Consider the following 23,499-nt stretch of genomic DNA (forward strand, 5'->3'; position numbering starts at 1 on the left):
TCAATGAGATACCACTTCACACCAGTCAGAATGGCCATCATAAACAAAGCAACAAACAACAAGTGTTGGAGAGGATGTGGAGAAACGGGGTCCCTAGTGCACTGTTGGTGGGACTGCAGACTGGTACAACCACTATGGAAAGCAGTTTGGAACTTCCTCAGAAAACTAAAAATGGATCTGCCTTATGACCCAGCAATTCCATTGCTGGGACTCTATCCTAAGAACACTAAAACACCAATACAAAAGAACCTTTGCACCCCGATGTTCATAGCAGCACAATTTACAATAGCTAAGTGCTGGAAGCAACCTAGATGCCCATCAGTAAATGAATGGATCAAAAAACTATGGTACATTTACACAATGGAATTCTATGCAGCAGAAAGAAAGAAGGAGCTCATACCCTTTGCAACAGCATGGATGGAGCTGGAAAGCATTATGCTAAGTGAAACAAGCCAGGCAGTGAAAGACAAATACCACATGACATCACCTTTAACAGGAATCTAAACAACAAAACAAAAACTAGCAAAATATAACCAAAGACACTGAAATAGGGGATAGCCTGACAGTGGCCAGAGGGGAGAGAAGAGGGAATCCCAGGGGGGAATGGGTAGGGATTACAGGAACAAATTTGGAGGACACATGGACAAAAACTAGGGATGGGGGGTAATGGGGGGAAGGGGGGAAGGTTGGGTGGGTGGGCTGGAATGGGAGTAGGGGGAGAAAAATGTACTTGAACAATGATTAAAATAAAAAAAAAATGAATCTACTTACCCTAGTCTCAGGAAAAAGGCATGCAAAAAATGGCATAAAAAGGAAGTATTACTGGTTCTTTCACTCTTTCCTCTTACCTCCCCCAGTCAGATAAAGTGCCTTCTTCCCTCACAGGCATGTTAACAATCAACACCAGTTGAATTAAGGATGGAACCATTATTTCCCCAACTGGTAATGGGCTATGGAAGGCTGGCAAATGGACTCAAAGAAGGCTGTGGTCTAATACAGTTATGGAATTCTTTCAAAAGCCTTCCTTGACTTGGTTAGGAGAAATTTCCCTTACATTTCCTTGGCTTCATTCATCCTTTTATCTTTTCCTTTGCAACAAGGGGCATGGAGTAGAAAGAGTGAAATACAAATAAATGTACTGTTTTATTCTAATTCAGCCAAGTCTTAGCCTGTTCCTGGCATCTAGGTGGATCTGGCTAGCAGCAGAGGACTTGTGGTATCCAGAGCATACTATCAAAACTTAACAAGAGGCCACTTTTTTTTCTGTTTTCCTTCTTTTGGTAAATGATCCTAACTGGGACATCAAGCAAGCTGACATATCAAAATCCCAGAATGTGAGACCCTGAGAGCTTAAAGAGATGCCGGAGAGAACCACTTCTATCTCCTTTGTTTTATACTAAGGAACTGGGAGAGAAGGGTTATGATCTGGCAGTGCTCTTTCCCAGAATTCATCTTAATATTGGGCAGAACCAATCTTTACGTACCTTTTGGGTGTTGGATTAGCACCGTGACAAGAGATGGAGAAGCGTAAGGAAAGTAGGTCTTGAGTGTAAACTTCAGCTACAATAGAATAAAAAATTCAAAACTGTGTGAACATTAAGATTGGAAGTAGTGCTAAGAAAATATAAAAGCTTGCATCCTCTGCCCCAAAAGGACCATTAGTACTAGCATCGTCAGAATGTTTTCTTAAACATTTATTTCTTTCTTTAAAAAAAAAAGATGCTTCCAGGAATCTAATAAATATATTCTAGAAAAATAAATCTTTTAAAGTCACCTTCTGGGACATAAGAAAAATAAAGCTATGCTTAAGAAAAATAAACTTATGATATAAACTATATCAGTTTATATCAGTTCTTCACTTCACATAGACCTAATTATACACTTAAATCTTCTGTTTAAGTAAGAGTTTCCAAGGCAGTTGTGAGATGGGTTTTCCTTAAACTTATCATTTTATAAATTTTCAGTTACTGTTCAATTACTTACAAATACATTATTATGTAAGTTTCAAGTGTACACCACAGTGATTAGACATTACATAACTTAATAAGTGGTCATGCTGATAAATCTTGCACCATCTGACACCATACAATGTTATTAGACTATTATTGACTATATATTCCCTATGCTGTACTTTATATCTCCATGACTATTCTGTAACAATAGATTTGTACTTCTTAATCCCTTCACATTTTTCAGCAAGTCCTCCAAACATCCTCCCATCTGACAATTGTCAAAACGTTCTCTGTACCCATGAGTCTGTTTCTGTTCTACTTGTTCCTTTATTTTGTTTTTTAGATTCAGTTGATACACATGTATTTATTGCCATTTTATTGTTCATATTTTCCCCTCTTCCCACCTCCTCCTCCTTCTTCAAGATCTAACATTTCATATAATACCAGTTTGGTGATGAACTCCTTCAGTTTTTTCTTTTCTGAGAAACTCTTTATTTGTCCTTTGATTCTAAATGGTAGCTTTGTTAGGTACAGCAATCTTGGTTGTAGGTCCTTGCTTTTCATCACTCTAAATATTTCTTCTGCATCCCTTCTAGACTGCAAAGTTTCTGTTGAGAAATCAGCTGATAGTCTTATGTGCACTCCCCTGTAGGTAACTAACTGCTATTAAGATTCTCCCTTTGTTTTGAACTTTTGGCATTTTATTCTGACACGTCTTGGTGGACCTGTTTGCGTTCATTTTATTTGGGATGCTCTGCACTTCTTGGATTTGGATATTTATTTCCTTCACCAAGTTAGGGAAGTTTTCTGACATTTAAAAAAATTGTTGTTCAATTATATTTGTCTGCATTTTCTCGCCATCACTCACCCCCTGCCCAGCCAAACCCACCTCCCTCCCTTGCTTCCACCCTCCCCCTTGGTTTTGCCTATGTGTCCTTTATAGGAGTTCCTGAAAACCCTCCTCCCCACAGTCCCCATGCCCTTCCCCTCTGGCTACTGTTAGATTGTTCTTAATTTCATTGTCTCTGGTTCTATTTTGTTTGCTTTTATCTTTTGTTGATTATGTTCCAGTTAAAGGTGAGATCATATGATATTTGTCTTTCACCGCCTGGCTTATTTCACTTAGCATAATGCTCTCCAGTTCCATCCATGCTGTTGTGAAGGGTAGGAGCTCCTTCTTTCTCTCTGCTGTGTAGAATTCCATTGTGGAGATGATGTACCGTCATTTTTTGATCCATTCATTTACTGATGGGCACCTAGGTTGGTTCCAGCACTTGGCTATTGTAAATTGTGCTGCTATGAATACTGGGGTGCATATGGTCTTTTGGATTGGTGTTTCAGGGTTCTTAGGATAGAATCCTACCAGTGGAATTGCTGAGTCGGAAGGCAGATCCATTTTTAGTTTTCTGAGGAAATTCCATACTGTTTTCCATAGTGGTTGTACCAGTCTGCAATCCCACCAACAGTGCACTAGGGTGTCCTTTTCTCCACAATCTCTCCAACACTTGTTGTTTGTTGCTTTTTTTATGATAGCCATTCTGACTGCTGTGAGGTGGTATCTCAATGTGGTTTTAATTTGCATCTCTCTGATAGCTAGCAATATCGAGCATCTTTTCACGTGTCTCTGGACCCTCTCTGTATGTCCTCTTTGGAGAAGTATCTGTTCAAATCCTCTGTCCATGTTTTAATTGGGTTGCTTGTCTTTTCAGAGTGGAGTCATGTGAGTTCTTTATATATTTTGGAGATTAAACCCTTGTCTGAGGTATCATTGGCAAATATGTTTTCCCATATGGTTGGTTCTCTTTATTTTAATACTGTTTCCCTTAGTCATGCAGAAGCTTTTTATTTTGATGAGATCCCATTTGTTTATTCTTTCCTTTATGTCCCTTGCTCTAGGGGACATATCAGTGAAAATACTGCTACGTGAAATATCTGAGATTTTCCTGCCTATGTTCTCCTCTAGGACTTTAATGGTGTCACAGCTTATATTTAAATCTTTTATCCACCTTGAATTTATTTTTGTGTATGGTGAAAGCTGGTGCTCGAGTTTCACTTTTTTGCATGTAGCTGTCCAGTTCACCCAACACCATTTGTTGAAGAGGCTATTTTTACTCCATTTTATGCTGCTGCCCCCTTTGTTGAAATATTAATTGACCGTAGAAACTTGGGTTTATTTCTGGGCTCTCTGTTCTGTTCCATTGGTCTATGTGCCTGTTTTTATGCCAGTACCAGGCTATTTTGATTACAGTGGCCTTGTAATACAGTTTGGTATCATATATTGTGATCCCTCCTACTTTACTCCTCTTTCTCAAAATTGCTGCAGCTATTCTGGGTCATTTATGGTTCCATATAAATTTTTGAACTGTTTGTTCTATATCTGTGAAATATGCCATTGGTACTTTCATAGGTATTGCATTGAATGTGTAAATTACTTTCGGTAGTATGGACATTTTGATGATGTTAATTCTTCCAATCCATGAACATGGTATATGTCTCCATTTGTTTGTGTCTTCCTTGATTTCTTTCTTCAATGTTGAGCAGTTTTCAAGTATAGGTCTTTTACCTCCTTGGTTAGGTTTATTCCTAGGTATTTTATTTTTCTCATTGCTATATCAAATGGGATTTTTTTCTTGGTTTCTGCTTCTGATGTTTTGTTGTTTGTATACAAAAATGCCTTTGAATTCTGGATGTTGACTTTGTATCCCACTGTTTTGCCAAATTCATTTATTAGGTCGAGCAATTTTTTGGCCTAGTCTATAGGATTTTCTATGTACACTACCATGTCATCTGCAAACAATGACAGTTTTGTTTCATCCTTTCCAATTGGATGTCTTTTATTTCCTTTTCTTGTCTGATTGCTGTGGTTAAAACTTCCAATACTATGTTGAATAGAAGTGGTGAAAGTGGACAAACCTGTCTTGTTCCTAATCTTAGTGGGAAAGCTTTTAGTTTTTGCCCATTGAGTATGATGTTGGCTGTAGGTCTCTCACATATGGTCCTTATTATGTTGAGGAATGCCCCCTCTATTCCCACTTCGCTGAGTGTTTTTATCATAAATGGGTGCTATACCTTATCAAATGCTTTTTCTGCATCTATTGATATGACATGATTTTTGTATTTGCTTTTGTTTATGTGATGGATTACATTAATTGATTTGCAAATATTGTATCATCCTTGTATCTGTGGGATGAATCCCACTTGATCATGGTGTATGATCTTTTTAATGTGTTATTAGATGTGGTTTGCCAATATTTGGTTGAGGATTTTTACATCTATGTTCAGCAGTGATATTGGCCTGAAGTTTTCTTTTTTTGTCGTGTCTTTATCTGGTTTTGGGATTAGGATGATGCTGGCTTCATAAAAAGAGTTTGTGAGTCTTCCATCATTTTGAATTTTTTGGAATAGTCTGTGAAGGATAGGGGTTAGCTCTTCCTTAAATGTTTTGTAGAATTCTCCTGTGAAACCATCCAGTCCTGGGCTTTTCTGTGTCAGGAGCGTTTTTATTACTGCTTCAATTTCATCTGCTGTTATTGATCTGTTCAGGCTTTCTGCTGCTTCTTCATTGAGTTTTGAAAGATTATATTTTTCTAGAAATTTGTCCATTTCACCTAGGTTTTCAAATTTCTTGGCATACAGTTCTTTGTAGTAATTTCTTACAATCCTTTGTATTTCTGTGGTATCAGTTGTAATCTCTCCTCTCTCATTACTGATTGTGTTTATTTGGGTCCTCTCTTTTTTTCTTGGTGAGCCTGCTTAAAAGCTTGTCAGTTTTGTTTATCTTTTCAAGGAACCAGCTCCTGGATTCATTGATCCTTAGAATTATGCTTTTAGTCTCTATGTCATTTAATTCTGCTCTGATCTTGGTTATTTCCTTCCTTCTACTTGCTCAGGGCTGTCTTTGTTGTTGTTCCTTGAATTCTTGTGGGTGTAGGATTAGGTTGTTTGAAATGTTACTATCTTTTTTAGGTAGGCCTGTATTGCTATGAACTTCCCTCTCAGGACTGCCTTTGCTGTCTCCCATAAGTTTTGGGTTGTTTGAAATCCATTTTTGTTTATTTCCAGAAACTTTTTGATTTCTTCTCAAAGCTCTAAAAAAGTTCTTCTCAAAGTTCTAAAAAAGTTCTAATCTCATTCTTGACCTACTCATTGTTTAATAGCATGCTATTCAATCTCCATGATTTTGAGTGTTTTGGGTTTTTTCCCTTGGGGTTGGTTTCTAGTTTCAGTTCCTTGTGGTCAGGAGCTTGACATGATTTCAATTTTCTTGAATTTGTTGAGGCTTGTTTTGTGTCCTATCATGTGGTCTATCTTTGAAAATGTTCCATGGGCATTTGAAAAGAATGTATATCTAGCATGTTTGGGATGAAAGGCTCTATATATATCGGTTAAGTCCATTTCATCTAGGGCATTGTTCAATGCCACAATATCTTTGTTGATATTTTGTTTCAAAGATCTCTGCAGTTTTGACAGTGGGGTGTTAAATCCCCTACTATAACTGTGTTGCTGTCAATATCCTTCTTGAAGTCCCCCAAGATTTTCTTTATGTATTTGGGTGCTCCTATGTTAGGTGCATATATTTACAATGTTTATGTCTTCTTGGTGGATTCTTCCCTTGAGTATTATGAAGTGACCTTCTGGGTCTTTATGGCTGTTTTTTTGAAATCTATTTTGTCTGATATGAGTATTGCTACCCTGGCTTTTTTTTCCCTGTCTGTTTGCTTGGAAAATTTGTTTCCAGCCCTTCGCTTTCAGTCCATGTAGGTCTTTTGTCCTGAGGTGGGTCTCTTGTAGGCAGCATACGTGTGGGTCATGCTTTCTTATCCACTCAGCTATTCTATGTTTTTTGATTGGAGCATTTAATCTATTTACATTTAAGGTTTTTATCGATAGGTACATATTCACTGGCATCTTTTTATACCTGTGTTCCTCTCTCTTCCTTAAAGCAGTCCCGTTAGCATTTCTGGCAGAGCTAGTTTGGTAGAGGTGTATTTTTTTAGACTTCTTTTGTCTGGGAAGCTCCTTATTTGGCCTTCTATCTTGATTGAGAGCCTTGCTGGGTAAAGTAGCCTTGGTTGCAGGCCTCTGGTTCTCATTACTTGGAATATTTCTTGCCATTCTCTTCTGGCTTGGAGCGTTTCCACTGAGAAGTTAGCTGCTAACCTTATCAGGGCTCCCTTGTATGTTACTTCCTATTTCTCCCTTGCTTCCCTTAAGATTCTCTCTTTGACTTGAAATTTTGCCATTTTAATTATGATGTGTCTTGAAGTGGGCCTCTTTGGGTTCCTCTTGATTGGGACTCTCTGTGTTTTCTGGATTTGTGTGGCTTTTTCTCTCATCAAATTAGGGAAGTTTTCCATCATTACTTTTTCAAACAGGTTTTCTATCCCTTGCTCTTCTTCTCTTTCTGGTATCCCTATTATATGAATATTATTATGTTTCATGTTGTCCTGCATTTCCCTTAGTCCCTCTTCATTCTCTCTGAGCCTCTCTTCCTTTTCTTCCTCTTCCTGGGTGTTTTTTTCTACCTTGTCCTCCAGCTTGCTGATCTGTTCCTCTGCTCCATCAAGCCTACTTTTTATTCCTTCTACTGTGTTCTTCAGTTCAGAAATTGTATTCTTCATTTCCTCCTGGCCCTTGTTGATAGTTGAGGTTCCTTTGTTGGTGGGTTTCCTCTTCCAGCAGGTGTACTGGAGTTCACCGCTCCCATCTTGCAAGTTCTCTGGAGTAGCAAAGTGAAATTTGTCTCACTGTCTCTATTGTTGGGATGATCCCTGTTTGGGTCTAACACTGGTCTTTTCACAGCTCCAGCTTTTGTTGACTCACTGTCTGATTCTTCAACATCCTCTACAATTCTTGGTCTCCAATCTTCATGTATGCTGGAATACTGTTGGCTGTTCACTATATTCCTCAGAAGATTGGCTAGGTATTTCACCCATGCACAGGGGGAAGTGGACTCCGCTTCCACCTGTCTCACTGCCATCTTCCTCTAGTCTCTCCTCTGATATTTTTTTTTCAAGTAGGTTTTCAATTTCCTGCTCTCTCTCTTCTCCTTATGATACCCCTGTGATGCGAATGTTGGTACACCTGAAGTTGTTCCAGAGGCTCCCTACGCTATCTTCATTTTTGAAATTCCTTTTTCTTCTTGCTGTTCTGATAGGTTGGGTTTTTTTTTCTTGGGGGGGGGGGAGGCTTTTTTATATTCCAAATTGCTGATCTGATTCTTGGCTTCATTGCTCTATTGTTGATTCCCTGTAAGTTATTCTTTATTTCACTGAGTGTAGTCTTTGTTTCTAACTGGTTCTTTTTCATGCTGTCAAAGTCCTACTAAGTTCACTGAGCATCCTTATAACCAGTGTTTTGAACTCTGCATCCGGTGCATTGCTAGTTTCCATTTCGTTTAGCTCTCTTTCTGTAGTTTTGTCCTGTTCTTTCATTCAGGCCATGTTTGTCTCCTCATTTTGGCAGCCTCCCTGTGTTGGTTCTATGTACTAGGTAGAGTTGCTATGTCTCCCAGGATGGGTAGGATGGCCTAATATAGTAGATGTCCTGTAGGCTCTAGTGGCACAGCCTTCCCTATCACCCAAGCTGGGTGCTTGAAGTGCACCCATTGTATGGACTGTGTGTATCTTCCTCTTGTAGGTGTGATTTGATTGTTGTTGTCACATCAGTGGGAGGAATTTACCCAGCTGACCAGCTGCAATGACTGGATGTGACTACTGACTATCAACCTCCAACCACTGGGGCCCACCCTGTATAGCAGGACTTCTTTCAACAGGGTTCTGGTGGCTGGTGAGTCTTCCCTTGAGTGTGTTGCTTGTGCAGGTGGTTGGGTACTGATACTTCAATGTGGTCTGGAGCTATCCACTGGGTGCACTGGCTCTGGGGCCTCCTGGGAGTACAGGCCAAGGTCAGCCACTGCCTGTGTTCTGCCCAGGGCCACCCAATATAAGCTACAAAGCAATCTGCCAGTGGCTGCTACTTGTGCTGGGCTTAGAGGTGTCCCAGTGAGTCTAAGCTGTAAACCAAATCCAGCTACCGATACTGCCGGACCTGGGGTCACTTAGTGAGAGGTTTGGGATGGTTGAGGGAAAATACTGCTTGTCTGAGAACACTTAGGAATATCTGTAGCATGAACGAAGACAAGCCATACACCATATGGATGGAATAGCCACTGGAAACAGCTTGAGTGGGCCTAAAAGATGGGTGGGGCAGGACCTCAGGGAATCACCAGGGTGGGGCAAAGAGTATGAGCCTGATTGACTGGGTCTCAGGTATGGCACCTGCCTGCTCTGTCTGTTGAGGGGAGGGCTTGTCAAAGAAACAAAAGCCTCAGCCAGCACTTCTGTCTACGAGAAAGCTGCTCCTCCAGCTCTCACCCTGATGCTAAACAATTCAGCTCCTCCCCATATGTCTCTTGTGCCTTACAAGCTGCTGTGACCATGCTGGAGATCAGAGTGATTGAGTCTAAGTACATCTGTACACAGGCCCTTTAAGAGGAAGTGCGTGGGAATCCAAAAGCTTCCATCTTCCTCAGTCTCAATCCCCTCTGGTTTTTTCAGCCAGAAGTTATGGTAACTTTTCTTCCTGGCACCAGAACCCTGGGCTTTGGTGGCCTAGTGTGCGGCTGGGACTCATTGCTCCTAAGATATCCTTTCTGATATTTATCTACCACATGTGGGTGTGGACCAGCCCATTCCACGTCTTTGCCCCTTCTACTAGTCTTGATGTGTTTTCTTCTTTAATTTGACAGTTGTAACACTTTCATTCAGCTTGATTTCAGACAGTTCTGAATGACGGCTGTTCTGTAGTTCACTTGTAATTTTGAAGTAGTTGTGGGAGAAGGTGTGTACCATGTTTACTTATGCCACAATCTTGATGATGACGATGACAACAACAACACAAAACAGGAAACAATGGTGCTCGCAATACTGTGAAGGCCAAAGTGCTATTACTATCTCTACCCTCAAAAGGCACAGGACCTTTAAAATACTTTTATAAAAAGTTGAGTTAAAATCTAGAAACAGTGAGGTGCATGGACTTTAAGGGTACATTTTAGTAAGTTTGGGTGAATGTGTAAAGTCCAATGTACCACCATTCCAATTAAGACACAGAACATTTCTCTTTTTTTTAAATTTTTTATTTTAATTAGCCCTGGCTGGCATAGCTCAGTGGATTGAGCGTGGGCTGCGAACCAAAGTGTTGCAGGTTTGATTCCCAGTCAGGCCACATACCTGGGTTGCAGGCCACGGCCCCCAGCAACTGCACATTGATGTTTCTCTCTCTCTCTCTTTCTCCCTGCCTTCCCTCTCTAAAAAAATAAATAAACAAATAAATAAAATCTTTAAAAAAAGAGTCATTTAAAAAAAAATTTATTTTAATTATTGTTCAAGTACAGTTTTCTGTCCTTTACTCCCATCCAGGCCCACCCCTCCTAACCCTCCCCACCTCTCTCCCATTTCCACTCCTCCCTAGTTTTTGTCCACATGTCTTTTATACTTGTTCCTGTAAATCCTTCTCCATTTCTGCTGAAATTCCCTCCCCTCTGGTCACTGTCGGCCTGTTCTCTATGTCAGTGTCTTTGGTTATATTTTGCTTGTTTGTTTTGTTGATCAGGTTCCTGTTAAAGGTGAGATCATATGGTAATTGTCTTTCACTGCCTGGCTTATTTCACTTAGCATAATGCTTTCCAGTTCTATCCATGCTGTTGCAAAGGGTAGGAGCTCCTTCTTTCTTTCTGCTGCATAGAATTCCATAGTGTAAATGTACCATAGTTTTTTGATCCGTTCATTGACTGATGGGCACTTGGGTTGCTTCCTGCACTTGGCTATTGTAAATTGTGCTGCTATGAATACTGGGGTGCATAGGGTCTTCTGGATTGGTGTTTCAGGGTTCTTAGGATAAAATCCTAGCAGTGGAGTTGCTGAGTCAAAAGGCAGATCCATTTTTAGTTTTCTGAGGAAATTCCATATTGTTTTCCATAGTGGTTGTACCAGTCTGCGATCCCACCAACAGTGCACTAGGGTCCTTTTTCCTCTACAACCTCCCCAACACTTGCTGTTTGTTGCTTTGGTTATTATGATGGCCATTTTAACTGGTGTGAAGTGGTATTTCATTGTGGTTTTAATTTGCATCTCTCTGATAGCTAGCAATACTGAGCATCTTTTCATGTGTCTCTGGATCCTCTGTATGTCCTTCTTGGAGAAGAAGACACAGAACATTTCTATCATCCCCCAAAAGTTCCCTTGTGGCTATTGTAGTCAACCCCTCCACTTGACCCTGGCAACTGATACTTTGATTTCAATGAGAGAGATTAGTTTTACTTACTCTTGGATTTCATATAAACAGAATCATAAGAATATAAGAATATATATTCTTTTGCGTTTGGCTTCTTTGGCTCACATATCTTTTTGAGACTCGTCCATGTTATTGTGTGTACATAGTTGATTATATTTCCTATTGCTTAGAAGTAGTCACTGTATGAATATACCCTAATCTGTTTATTCACTCTCCTACTGATGGGCATTTGGGTTGTTTCCAGTTTGGGACTATTATGAATAAAGTTGCAATTAACATTCATATTTATGTCTTTTTGTGGACAAGGGCCTTCATTTTTCTTAGGTAAATACTACAGAAATGGAATTACTGGGTCATAGAGTAGATGTCTGTTTAACTTTATAAGAAACTGCCATATAATTTTCCAAATGGTTGGACCATTTCACATTCCCATCAGCTGTTTATAAGATTTCCAGTTGCTGCACATACTCTCCAGTATTTGGTACTGGTAACCAAATCTTATTAGCTTTAGCTATTTCAGTGGGTCAAATGTTACCTCATTATGGTTTACTATTCAGTTTCCTAATTGCAAATCATGCTGAACAATTTACACGTCATTATTGCCAACTTATATATATTTTCTGAGGTATATGTTCAAGTCTTTTGTCCATTTTAAAAAACTGAGTTGTACCTTATGAAGTTGTAAGAGAGATTTATTCTGGATACAAGTCCTCTGTCAGATACATGTATTGAAAATATTTTTTCCCAGCTGGTGAATTGCTTTTCCATTGTCTTAATGATGTCTATCAAAAAACTGAAGTTTTATCTCATTTACCCATTCTTTATAAAACCTAATTTATTCATTTTTCTCAGTGCTTTTCTGCATCCCTTCTAAGAAATCTTAGATTACTCCAATACCAGAAAAAAAATTCTCCTCATTTTTTTCTAGAAGCTTTATAGTTTAGCATTTATGGTGAAGTCTATGATCCACCTCAAATTAAATATTTTGTTTTGTAAGGTAAAAGTTCATTTTTTTCCCAATGGATATTCAGATGTTTTGACAGCATTTGTTGAAAATTTTCCTTTTCCCATTGAATTACCTTAGCATCTCTGTAAAAAATCAGTTGACAATATATGTATAGATCTATTTCTGGATTCTGCTCTGTTCCACTGACCTATATTTATTATTTTGCCAATACTTCACTGTCTCGATTATTGTAGCTTAAAGTTTTGAATTCAGGTAGTGTGAGTTCTCTGGGTATTTTTTTTTTTTTTTGCTTTTGTTTTTCAAAATTATTCTGGCTACTCTAGGTCCTTGGCACTTCCATATCAGTTTTAAAATCAGCCTGTCAGTCTTCTGGTCAAGATGGCAGCATAGGCAGACCTGGCTCACGTCTTCACACAACCACAGTAAAATTACAACTAAAACAGAACAATGATTAGACAGAACTACCAGAAATCAAGTTGAATGGAAGTCTGACAACTATGGAATTAAATAAACCATATCCATCTGGACTGTTAGGAAGGGCACAAATGTGGAATGGGTTGGTCCCTCACCCATGTGTGGTTGGCAAAAATCTGGGAGGGGATGTCTCAGGAGTGAGAAGGCCCAGCCCCACACTAGGCTTCCCAGGTTGCAGTGCCACGAAGATAAGTCTCCACAACTTCTAGCTGCAAAAACCAGTGGGGATTGAATCATTGGAAAAACTTCTGGAGCCCCAACCAGTTCCTCTTAAAGAACCTACACACAGACTCATGTACTCAGACTCACTTCCTCTGAGCTCCAGTGCCAAGGTGGCAGCTTGAAGGGCACCAATGGCATACTGGGAGAGGCTGAAGTGTCTGGCATTGGGGCAAGTAGAGTCCATTGTCCCTTTTCTAATCCCTCCCCATGCAGAGCCATGGTGCTACCAGGCTGCTGTCATGTTTGGGGCTCCATCAACTTGGCTAACACTGTTTGACCCACCTTGAAGATCCCCAGAGACTCTGCCTCATTGAACTTACGGGCCCACCCAAGCTATTTTTCCATATGAATGGCTGATCTTGGCTCATGCTTTACAACTTCCTAAATCATATCAAACAAGCAACAGGTGGCCTCAGGGAGCTCCAGACTGGGCATTAGCAGCAGCAAGATTAGTTTCACAGCTTGGCTTTGCCTGACAATCTCCAAGCCCAGCACAAGTAGCAGCTTTCTCATTGCTTTGTAGCTCACAGAGGGCAGCCCTGGGCAAAACACAGGTGGGGGGCTGACTTTGGTCTGCACCACCCAGGAAACTCCAGGGGCCAGCAAACCCAGTGCGCAGCTACAGACAGACCATGTCAGAGTACCGCCACCCTGCCCCTGCACAGCTGATCCTCCATGGAGGTTGGAGGTTGGTTGTAAGTGGTCACAGGAAGTCCTTGTAGGTGACTGATCTGGGTAAATCCCTCCCATTGATCTGCCAACAGCAACCAAGGCTCAACTACAAGAGTGGGGTGCAGTCAACCCACATAAAGGGCATACCTCAAATACATAGCTTCAGTGATAGGGCAGGCTGTGCCACTGGACCCTACAGGACACCTACTACATGAGGACACACTACCAAGATACAGAGTCAAAGCAGCTCTACCTAATACACAGAAACAAACACAGGGATGCTGCAAAACAAAGAGACAAAGAAACATGGCCCAAATGAAAGAACAGATCAAAACTTCAGAAAAAGAGCTAAATGAAATGGAAATATGCAATGTATCAGATGCAGAGTTGAAAGCACTGGTTATAAGGATGCTCAAGGAACCTAGTAAGGATCCCAACAGCATAAGAAATACCCAGCCACAAATGAAGAATTCACTAATTAAAATAAAGAGCAATTTACAGGGAAACAACAGTAGAGTGGATGAAGCCAATAATCAAATCAATGATATGGAACATAAGGAAGCAAAAAAAAAAAAAAAACAAAACAACCACCACCCAGAACAAAAGAAGAAAAAAGAATCCCCCCAAAATGAGGGCAGTATAAGTAGCCTCTGGCGACAACTTCATGTGTTCCAGTATTTGCATCATAGGGGTGCAAGAAGGAGGAGAGAGAGAACAAGATATCGGAAATCTATCTGAAAAAAAAAATAATGAAAGAAAATTTCTTTAATTTGGTGAAGGAAATACACATGCAAGTCCAGGAATCCTCAGAGAATCCCAACCAAGTTGGACCCAAAGAGTACCACACCAAGACACATCATAATAAAACGCCAAAGGCTAAAGATAAAGAGAATCTTACAAGCAGCAAGAGATAAGCAAGGAGTGAGCTACAAAGGCATTCCCATAAGACTGTTGGCTGATTTCTGAAAAGAAGCTGCTGGCTAGAAGGGGCTGGAAAGAAGTAATCAAAGTGATGAAAAGCAAGGACATACAACCTAGATTAATCTATCCAGCAAAGCTATTATTCAGAATGGAAGGGCAGATAAAGTGCTTTCCAGACAATGTAAAGCTAAAGGACTTCATCATCACTAAGCCATTATTATATGAAATGTTAAAGGTACTTATTAAGAAAAAGAAGAAGATCAAAACTATGAACATTAAAATGACAACAAACTCACAACTATCAACAACTGAATCTAAAAAATAAAAACAAAAACTAAGCAAACAACTAGAATGGGAACAGAATCATGAGTATGGGGATCACTTGGAGGGTTATCAGCTGCAAGGGGGAAGGAGTAGAATGGGGAAAATGGTGCAGGGATCAAGAAGCATAATTGGTAGGAACAAAATAGACAGGTGGATGTTCAGAATAATACAGGAAATGGAGAAGCCAAAGAACTTACATGCATGACCCATGGACATAAACTAAAGGGGTGGGGGGTGTTGCTGGAAGGAAGGAGGGCACAGGGCAGAAGGGGGCAAATGGAAAAAAAACTGGGACTACTGTAACAGCATAATCAATAAAATATACTTAAAGATTAAAAATAAATAAATAAAATCAGCCTGTCAATTTGTTTTAAAAACACCTACTGGGATTTTGACTGGGATCACATTGAAGCAACAACTCAATTTGGGGAGAATAGGCATCTCAACAAATCATGAATATGGTTTTTCTCTTCATATATTTCAGTTTTCTTCATTTACCTCAGCAATATTTTAGTTTTCTATGTAGAGGTCTTATACACCTTTTGTTAAATTTAATCCTAAATATTTTTATGTGTGCCTGGATTTATCTATTTCTATTTTTATTTCTGTCAGTTTTTGCTTTATGTATTTCAGAACTCTGTTTGTTATTAGGTACATATCTGTTTATAATTGGTATTTACCCGATGAATTTGTCATTATAAAATGTCCCTCATTAATCTCTGGTCATACTCCTTGTCTTGAAGTCTAATCTGTTTGCTGCTAGTGGAATCATACCAACTTTCTTGTGCTTATTATTTAAAATCATAACATATCTATTTCCTTATTTTTACTTATATCTGTATCTTTATAATTAAAATGAGTCTCTTGAAAACAACATATAGTTGGGTCTCAGTTTTTCATTCAGACTAAATTATCAGCCTTTTTACTGCTATATAATTTTCAGTTAACTTTTCATGTACTTGTAGCTATGTTTGAAATTAGGTCTATCTTTTGATATTAGTTTCTTTTTCCAATCTATTTTTTGTTCCTCTGATAGCCCACAGCTTTGCCTTTTGATACTCAAGTCAATCAGATTGTGTCTTGAGTTCTGGCCACATATTAACTCCCCTTAACTCCGCTCCCATCCCTTACATGAGAGCCCTCTGAGGAAAGTAAGAAGAATACAAATGAAATTTCCTTTTTCAAGGGCTGAATTCACTCCAGTTTCTATCTGCTTTTTTGGTTACTCTCCAGTACCTTCAAATCGTTCTTAAAAATATTTTCCCCAGAGTTTATAGTTTTTTAAAAATTTTATTTCTTCATTTTTAGAGAGATGGGAAGGGAGGGAGAAAGAGAGGGAGGAAATATCGATGTGCGAGACATACGTTGACCAGTTGCCTCTCACACGCCCCCAACCAGGGACCTGGCCCACAAACCCAGACATCTGCCCTGATTAGAAATTGAACCAGTGACCCGCTGGTTTGCAGGCTGGCACCCAATCCACTGGCCCACACTAGCCAGGGCCAGAGTTTGTAACTTTTATGTGTGGAAGACTTAGTCTAGTACATTATTAGATTCTGCCACTAGTAGAACCAGATTCTGAACTGAGTTGCTGTTTGTACTGAGCTATTATGCAGGGTCAGAAAAAGTGGCTTGTCGGGACAATTTTAAGTGTTTGCCTACTAGCCTGATTGAGCACATTGATGGAGTTGCACTGTGCTTTCCAAATAAAATGGGTGAAAGGAAAGGATAAAAAGAGAATGAAAATAAACATTCCTGACAAAGGGAAAGAATGTGGACTAATGGGATTTCTTATACACTTCTCTGTGAGTGTGTGGGTGTGTGTGTGTGTAGAGTGTAATGAAAACAATTTGGCAGTATCTATAGAAGCAGAACTTTGCATTCGTAATAACCAGCACTTCTATTCCTAAGTATATATCAAAGAATGTTCAGGGAAACACTGTTTGTAAAAGAAAACAAAAGGTAGAAACCACCCAAATGCCCACCACCAGGAAATAGCTATACTGTGGCACACTTTCCCAGTGTACTACTACCAACGGGGACATGAATGGTTACATGAATAGAAGCTCAACATCATTAGTCATCAGGGAAATGCAAATCAAAACGACAATGAGATATCACCTCACACCTGTTAGAATGGCTGTTATCAAAAGGATAAAAAATAGCAAATGCTGACAAGGATGTGGAAAAAAGGGAACCCTTATACACTGTTGGTGGCAATGTAAACTGTTGCAGCCTCTATAAAACATGGTATGGAAGTTCCTAAAAAAACACAGCTACCATATGATGCAGAAATTCTACTCCTGAGTAGGTATGTGACAAAAATGAAAACACAAACTCAAAAAGATATATGACAGGGGGCCCCAGAAAAACTGGATTTATCTTCTGGACGGTGGGTACCCTGTAGTACAGGCTCCTGCCATCAGATGAGTGTTCTAGGAACCCATCTGTATCCATGTACCAGCTGGCATTGTGAGAGGCTAGTTCTGCCTCACTGAATTTTTTTTGAAGATTCTTTCAAAGTGTCCATTTCATGATGGGTGATTTACAAGTACACCTGCCTACACTGCAGTGAGTACTCAGCAGTTTTTGACCAAAAACGGCAATGACCCTATTTCTCATCCTCCCTATTCACCCAATCTTGCCCAAGCAACACTTTTTTTGTTTCCCCAGATGAAAAAGTCCTCAAAGGCAAACGTTTTGCTAGTGTGAAAGAGGTGAAACAAAAAACAGCAGAAGCACTAAAATACATCAAAATTAACAAGATCAAAAAATGTTTTGAGCAGTGAAAAAAGTCTCAATAGGTATATTGCATCATATGGAAAATACTTGGAAAGTGACTGAAGTTTAAACATGGAAGAAAAAACACATGATTTTTTTTCAAGCAGTCCTTTACAATTTTTAAATAAATAAATTCCATTTCTTGGGTCTGCCCTAGTATGCATCCTCATGTTCACTGCAGCATTATTTGGAATATCTAATACATGGAAACAACCTAAGTGTCCATCAAATGGATGAGTGGATAAAAGGTGCTGTGTGTATATACAATAGAATATTATTTAGTTAGCCATATAAAAATGATATCTTGACATTTGGGACAATATGGATGAACCTCAAGGGCATTATGCTAAGTGAAATAAGTCAGACAGAGAAAGACAAATACTGTATGATCTCAATTATATGTGCAATTTTAGGAAAGAAAGAAAAAAAGGAAGGGAGGGAGGGAGGGAGGGAGGGCGGGAGGAAGTCCAAACTCAGATACAGAGACCACATTGGTGGTTGATAGAGGTGGATGAAATCAGTCAAGGTAGTCAATCAAAAGGCACAAACTTCAGCTATAAAATATAAAGTTCATGGGGATGTAATGTATAGATATAATAAAATAAAGTTTCTAATACTGTATTGCATATTTGAAAATTGCTAAGACTGTAGATATTAAAAGTTCTCATCACAGGAAAATAATTCGTAACTGGTTGGTGACAGATGTTAACTAGACTTGTTGTGAAGATCGTATTACAATATACAAATATTCAATCATTATGTCGTACGCCTGAAACTAGCAGAATATGTCAATTATACCTCAATAAAAAATAAAACTAAATTAATTAATTAAAAGCAACTGCAAATCAAGTCCAAATCTGTAGTGCCCAAGGCCAACACTCTGGAGGAGCAAAGCTGGTAAGAAAAACAGACTCAAGCTAACACTGAGGAGCAGCACTTCTTTCACTAGTGTCTTCCACCCCAACCTAGGTATGTGTTACAGGTCAAGGGAGAGACTTTCTAAAAGGCCATCTAGTTGGGAATACAAAGAACGTATAAAGGAGAACAGAAGGTAGTTATAGTTATGCTGCAAAATAAGAATGAGGGCCAGTCAGCGCCTTTCGGCAGAATTCTTCTCCTGAATTCCAGGAGGGTATCATTGATAACACTGCTACAGTTTAGCTAACTTCCCCAGGGAAAGAGAGGATGGAAAAAATACATCATAAATATTTATTACTGTCTTAAACAGCAATGATAAAACCTCAGCAGTCGTTGGGGTAGAGGTGTGTGGGATTTCAGCAGAGCTGAGCATCACAACACTATTCTCCTTAGTCACACTGTCGAGAGCATCATGAGGGACCATGCCATACCTCCGAGGAAGCTTCAGTGGACTCAGGCCCTTAAACAGGCAAGCAACTCACAAAGGTTTGGGCTATTTCAAATGCCCAAAGGCAAAAGCTCTCTGGTAGAAAAGGTTGTTGTTCCACAGGGTCACTCTAACCGGTCAGTGGTCCTTGCCTGCTGTCTCCTGGCCCCAGCCAGGAGGGAGCCCTGTAGTGCAGGTCTTCTTGCAGGCCCTGAGCCTGGCTTCCTGCTCACTGTGTCCAACTAGCACCTCTTGGTCCCTACCATTTTCAGCTCCTCTTCGACAGTTATTCAAATCTTTCCTTATTCTCACTACCTCTCTCCTGGAAGAATGCAATTCACATTTGAGTTTCTCAAAGGAAAGAAAACTCTAATAATTAAGAATGTCCAGTATTGCTTTGTAATAAGAGGCATTTCCTTCTCAGCACATGCTGCATGGACTCTAGGATGCCTGTTGCTGGTCTGGGACGGGTGGTCCCACTTGGCAGACAGTATACACACAGGGCTTGGAAAATTCATCTTTCAGGGTTGGCATGACAGAGTTCTCTGACACAACAGCAGATAAATGATTCTGGGTACCAGGGCACAGGACAGACAGAAACTATTTGAATTAAAATAGTGTTACCTTTGCTGGAGCATGCATTTGGAAACTTTCTTTGTGAGCAAAACAGTCTATCAAAATCATTGAAAATTAAGTGCTCCTTTCAACGATTAGCCAAATACTCTGAGCAGTCTTTCTTTTCTTTGGAAAAATGAATAATATATGCAATATAACAAACCTGGTTGTTTTCTTTTTTCAGAGCTTCTACAAAGCACAATGTAAATACTTGAATGGTGGCTAGTACTTCTGGGGCTCCATCGGTTCCCAGGAGTGCATACCTGAGCAATGCAAGGCCAGAGCACAAGACATTTAGTGACTGATTTAGTAAACATATGAACCTGAATTGTATGAGAGAAGAGTGGAAACATTCTTTTTGTGCCGTAAGCTTCAGATGTCAGTCCCTCTGTAAAGCAGGAGAGCTCTGCCACTCCTTTCTAAAGACTGAAATGGTAACGTGCAGCACTCCCTTCCTTGGATTTGAAATTATTAAGCACTGAAGATACTTTCCACATAGGCCTGAATGCTCCACAAATATTTATTTGTACACAATATGCCCAGACATGCAACAGCAACGGATCTTTTGCTTTTTCACGTGGAGAAAGAGCTGGTCAAGGAGGGGAAATGGCTTGGTCAAATCTACCCACCAAAGTGGTGGAAGAATCTGCATGGAGCTGGTTATTGTCCATGCATTTTCATCCAATTAATTTTTTTTTAAGTTTAAACAAAAAAGCAGTTCAAACCTTGCTAGCTTTAAACCCAAAATGCCATTGGTTTCTTATTTCTATCCTTATAGAAATAAGGTATGTTTCAAGACCAACCCAAGTGCTAGGTGATTTACTGTTGTAAAAATTTCCCTAGTGTCTGCCGCTGCTCTGAAGCCCCTACCACTGACTGCGAGGTGGAGTGAGACAGAAAGGGCAGACATCCTGGCCATGCTAGCAGCCCTGAAGAGACTGTAAACCCTCTCCTGGTGACAAGCTCCTAAGCAGGGGTCAAGTCTCCCAATACTGGTCAGCCATTACCCAAACTGGTGCCCAGTAGTCTCATCTCTGAGCACTTGTAAATCCAATGTGTTTCCCAAGAAGTGCTCAATTGCAAAATAAAAATCAGTGTGTTGTAAGATAACTTGCATAGCTGATTTTACCTTTCAGAAGAGGTCTGTTAAGATAGAATTATTTATTTCTTTTTCCCATTTTTTCCTTAGCTTTAAAAACCCTTTTAAAAGATTGGTCAGCCCTCATGTGGTGAAGGGAGTACACTGCTACACTTTGTTTTGAGCTGAGAAAAAGCCTACATAACCATTTAATGATTAAAAATCTAATTCAACTCTTTTGTACCATTATTATTAGAATTTTAAAAGGTTAAAAGATAAAATTATTTAAATTCTTAAGCATTGGCTTTTAAATATACATGAACATTTGGGCTTCACCAAAAAGCTCAGAGTCGTCAGATGGAATCAGAAACTAATTTCCCCATGATATAGCCAGAGACTACCACAGAGTTTTTTATTTATACTTGGAAATTGGGCATTTTAAAATCAATTATATGCAGAAATAGCACAACATTTACCTGAACATCTCATCAACTATTCTGAATATGGCAGGGTGACAGGCTGCTTCAGGCTGTAAAGGAAAAGACCAAGAGAAAGTAAAATATCAGAAGCATTTCATCAGTAAAAACTTGCTATTAACAGGCAAATGAGTTGTCTAGAACTGCTGGTGGCTATAAAATGAACCTAGCTTTCTGACTTGTGTGAAACTATGAGAAGACAGCTGTTTACAAACCACGAGGAAGTTTCTTGCTAGATACCCAAACTGCTGATGCCTTAATCTTGTACATACAGCCTCCCAAATGACAGAGCTTTCCCGTGCTCCATGTGAAACCTCACATTCGGATCATGGACATCAGTTTCAGCACCCTGCATTCAGTTGGGGCCAGATGGAAGGGCCATTTCACATCCTACTATTTTATCTGTCATTACCTGTGGCAAACAACTTCCCCCAGGTGTATTAGATAGTTAATGGACTAACAAATTGCCATTTCCTTCAGTAAAAAGGCTGAATAAAACTTCCAGTCAAGATGGAGGCATAGGTAAATATGGCTCACCTTCTCACACAACCATATCAAAATTACAACTAAAGTATAGAACAATCATCAATCACAATTGTCAGAAATAGAGTTGATTAGAAGTCCAACAACTATGAAATTAAAGAAACCACATCCATCCAGACTGGTACGATGGGCTCAGATGCAGAAACGTGGAGATGTGGAATGGGCTGGTCCCACATCCATGTGTAGTAAATAAAAAATGGGAGGGATACCTCAGGAGCAAGGGGTGCCAGCCCAAAACCAGGGTCCCCAGCCCAAGGTTCCAATGCCAGGAAGATAAGTCCCAATAATTTCTGGCTACAAAAACTAGCAGGGATTGGCTCAGTAGAAGAAACTGCTGATTTCCTGAGCAGTTCCTTTTAAATGGCCCACATACAGACTTACTCAGACTCACTACCTCTGAGCTCCAGCACCAGGGTAGGAGCTTGAAAGGCATATGGCAACTGAGTGTCTGGTATCAGGGTGAGAGCTGGGGGATAGCTTTCTCCCAGACAGAACTGTGGGCAGAGGCCATCATTCCTTTTCTAAGCCCTCCCCACACAGAACCACAAATCAGCAGGCCAGTGCCATATCTGAGACTCCATCAACCTGCCTAACACTGTTTGTTCCACACTGGTGATTCTGAGTCTCCATCCCACCCAATCATGTGCCCACTCAAGTTATTAACAGTGGCTTTTCCATATGAATGGCTGGTCTTGGCTCATGCTTCAGACCTTCCCAAATCCTCTCAAACAAGTAACAGCCAGTCTCAGTGAGCCCCTAGACCCTATACTCTTGCTAAGTGGCCCCAGGCCCGGCACAAGCAGCAGCCAGCCTACATTCACAGCATGGACTTGCTATGGTACATCTAAGCCCAGCACAAGTAGCAGCCAAATGCAAATTGTTTCATAACTTCTTCCACATGGCCCCAGACAGAACACAACCTTGGCCTGCACCACCTGGGAAACCCCACAGCCTGCACAGCCGGTGGACAGCTAGAGACCACATTGGAGCACAACCACACAATCACCTGGACAAGTGACATGCTCAAGGGGCAGACTCAGTGGACTCCAGAGCCCAGACGTTGGTGGTCAGTGGACAGACAGTCCTTGCAGCTGACTGGCCTGGGTAAATCACTGCCATTAACCTGCCAACAGCAATCAAAGCTCAACTACAAAAGGAGGGTGTCCCACTGGACCCTACAGGATACCCACTACATTAGGCCATGCTACCAAGACAGGAAGTCATAGCAGCTCTACCTAACACATAGAAACACACACAGGAAAGCTGACCAAAAAAAAAAAGAAGAAAGAAAAAGAAAAAAAAAAGAAAACAAAACAAAGAAACATGGCCCAAATGAAAGAACAGATCAAAACTTCAGAAAAAGAGCTAAATGAAATGGAAATAAGCAACGTATGAGATGCAGAGTTCAAAACACTGGTTATAAGGATGCTCAAGGAACCTGGTAAGGATCTCAACAGCATAAGAAATACCCAGTCACAAATGAAGAATTCACTAATTAAAATAAAGAACAATTTACAGGGAAACAACAGTAGAGTGGATGAAACCAATAATCAAATGAATGATATGGAACATAAGGAAGCAAAAAAAAACCCAAAACAGCCAACCACCCAGAACAAGAAGAAAAAAGAATCCAAAAAAATGAGGAAAAGTATAAGGAGGCTCTGGCACAACTTCATATGTTCCAATATTCACATCATAGAGGTGCCAGAAGGAGAAGAGAAAGAACAAGAAATTGAAAATCTATTTGAAAAAAATGGGGACTTCCAGAAAGATGGAGGCATAGGTGGATGCACCGTACCTCCACGCACAACCAAGATTAGAACAACAACAATTTA

At 40.0% G+C, this 23,499-nt stretch overlaps 1 protein-coding gene across 3 annotated transcripts in view; it reads right to left on the reverse strand.

Annotated features, from left to right (window-relative positions):
* Positions 1-23,499, reverse strand: part of FANCC (FA complementation group C) — a 314,032-nt gene that overhangs the window by 13,677 nt on the left and 276,856 nt on the right. For 2 of the 3 annotated variants that reach the window (XR_004902148.1, XM_036021475.1), the window contains exons 9-11: positions 21,122-21,174; positions 19,731-19,830; positions 1,485-1,560 (exon numbers count right to left, since the gene is read on the reverse strand). Coding sequence is in view for 1 of the 3 variants with exons in the window: in XM_036021475.1 (XP_035877368.1) it covers positions 1,485-1,560; positions 19,731-19,830; positions 21,122-21,174 (229 nt within the window). In the remaining 2 variants the exon portion in view is untranslated. The remainder of the gene's footprint in view (positions 1-1,484; positions 1,561-19,730; positions 19,831-21,121; positions 21,175-23,499) is intronic. The other variant, XR_004902149.1, reaches the window with a different exon arrangement.

Source organism: Phyllostomus discolor, chromosome 3 (genome assembly GCF_004126475.2).
Source record: "Phyllostomus discolor isolate MPI-MPIP mPhyDis1 chromosome 3, mPhyDis1.pri.v3, whole genome shotgun sequence".
Taxonomy (NCBI): Eukaryota; Metazoa; Chordata; class Mammalia; order Chiroptera; family Phyllostomidae; genus Phyllostomus; species Phyllostomus discolor.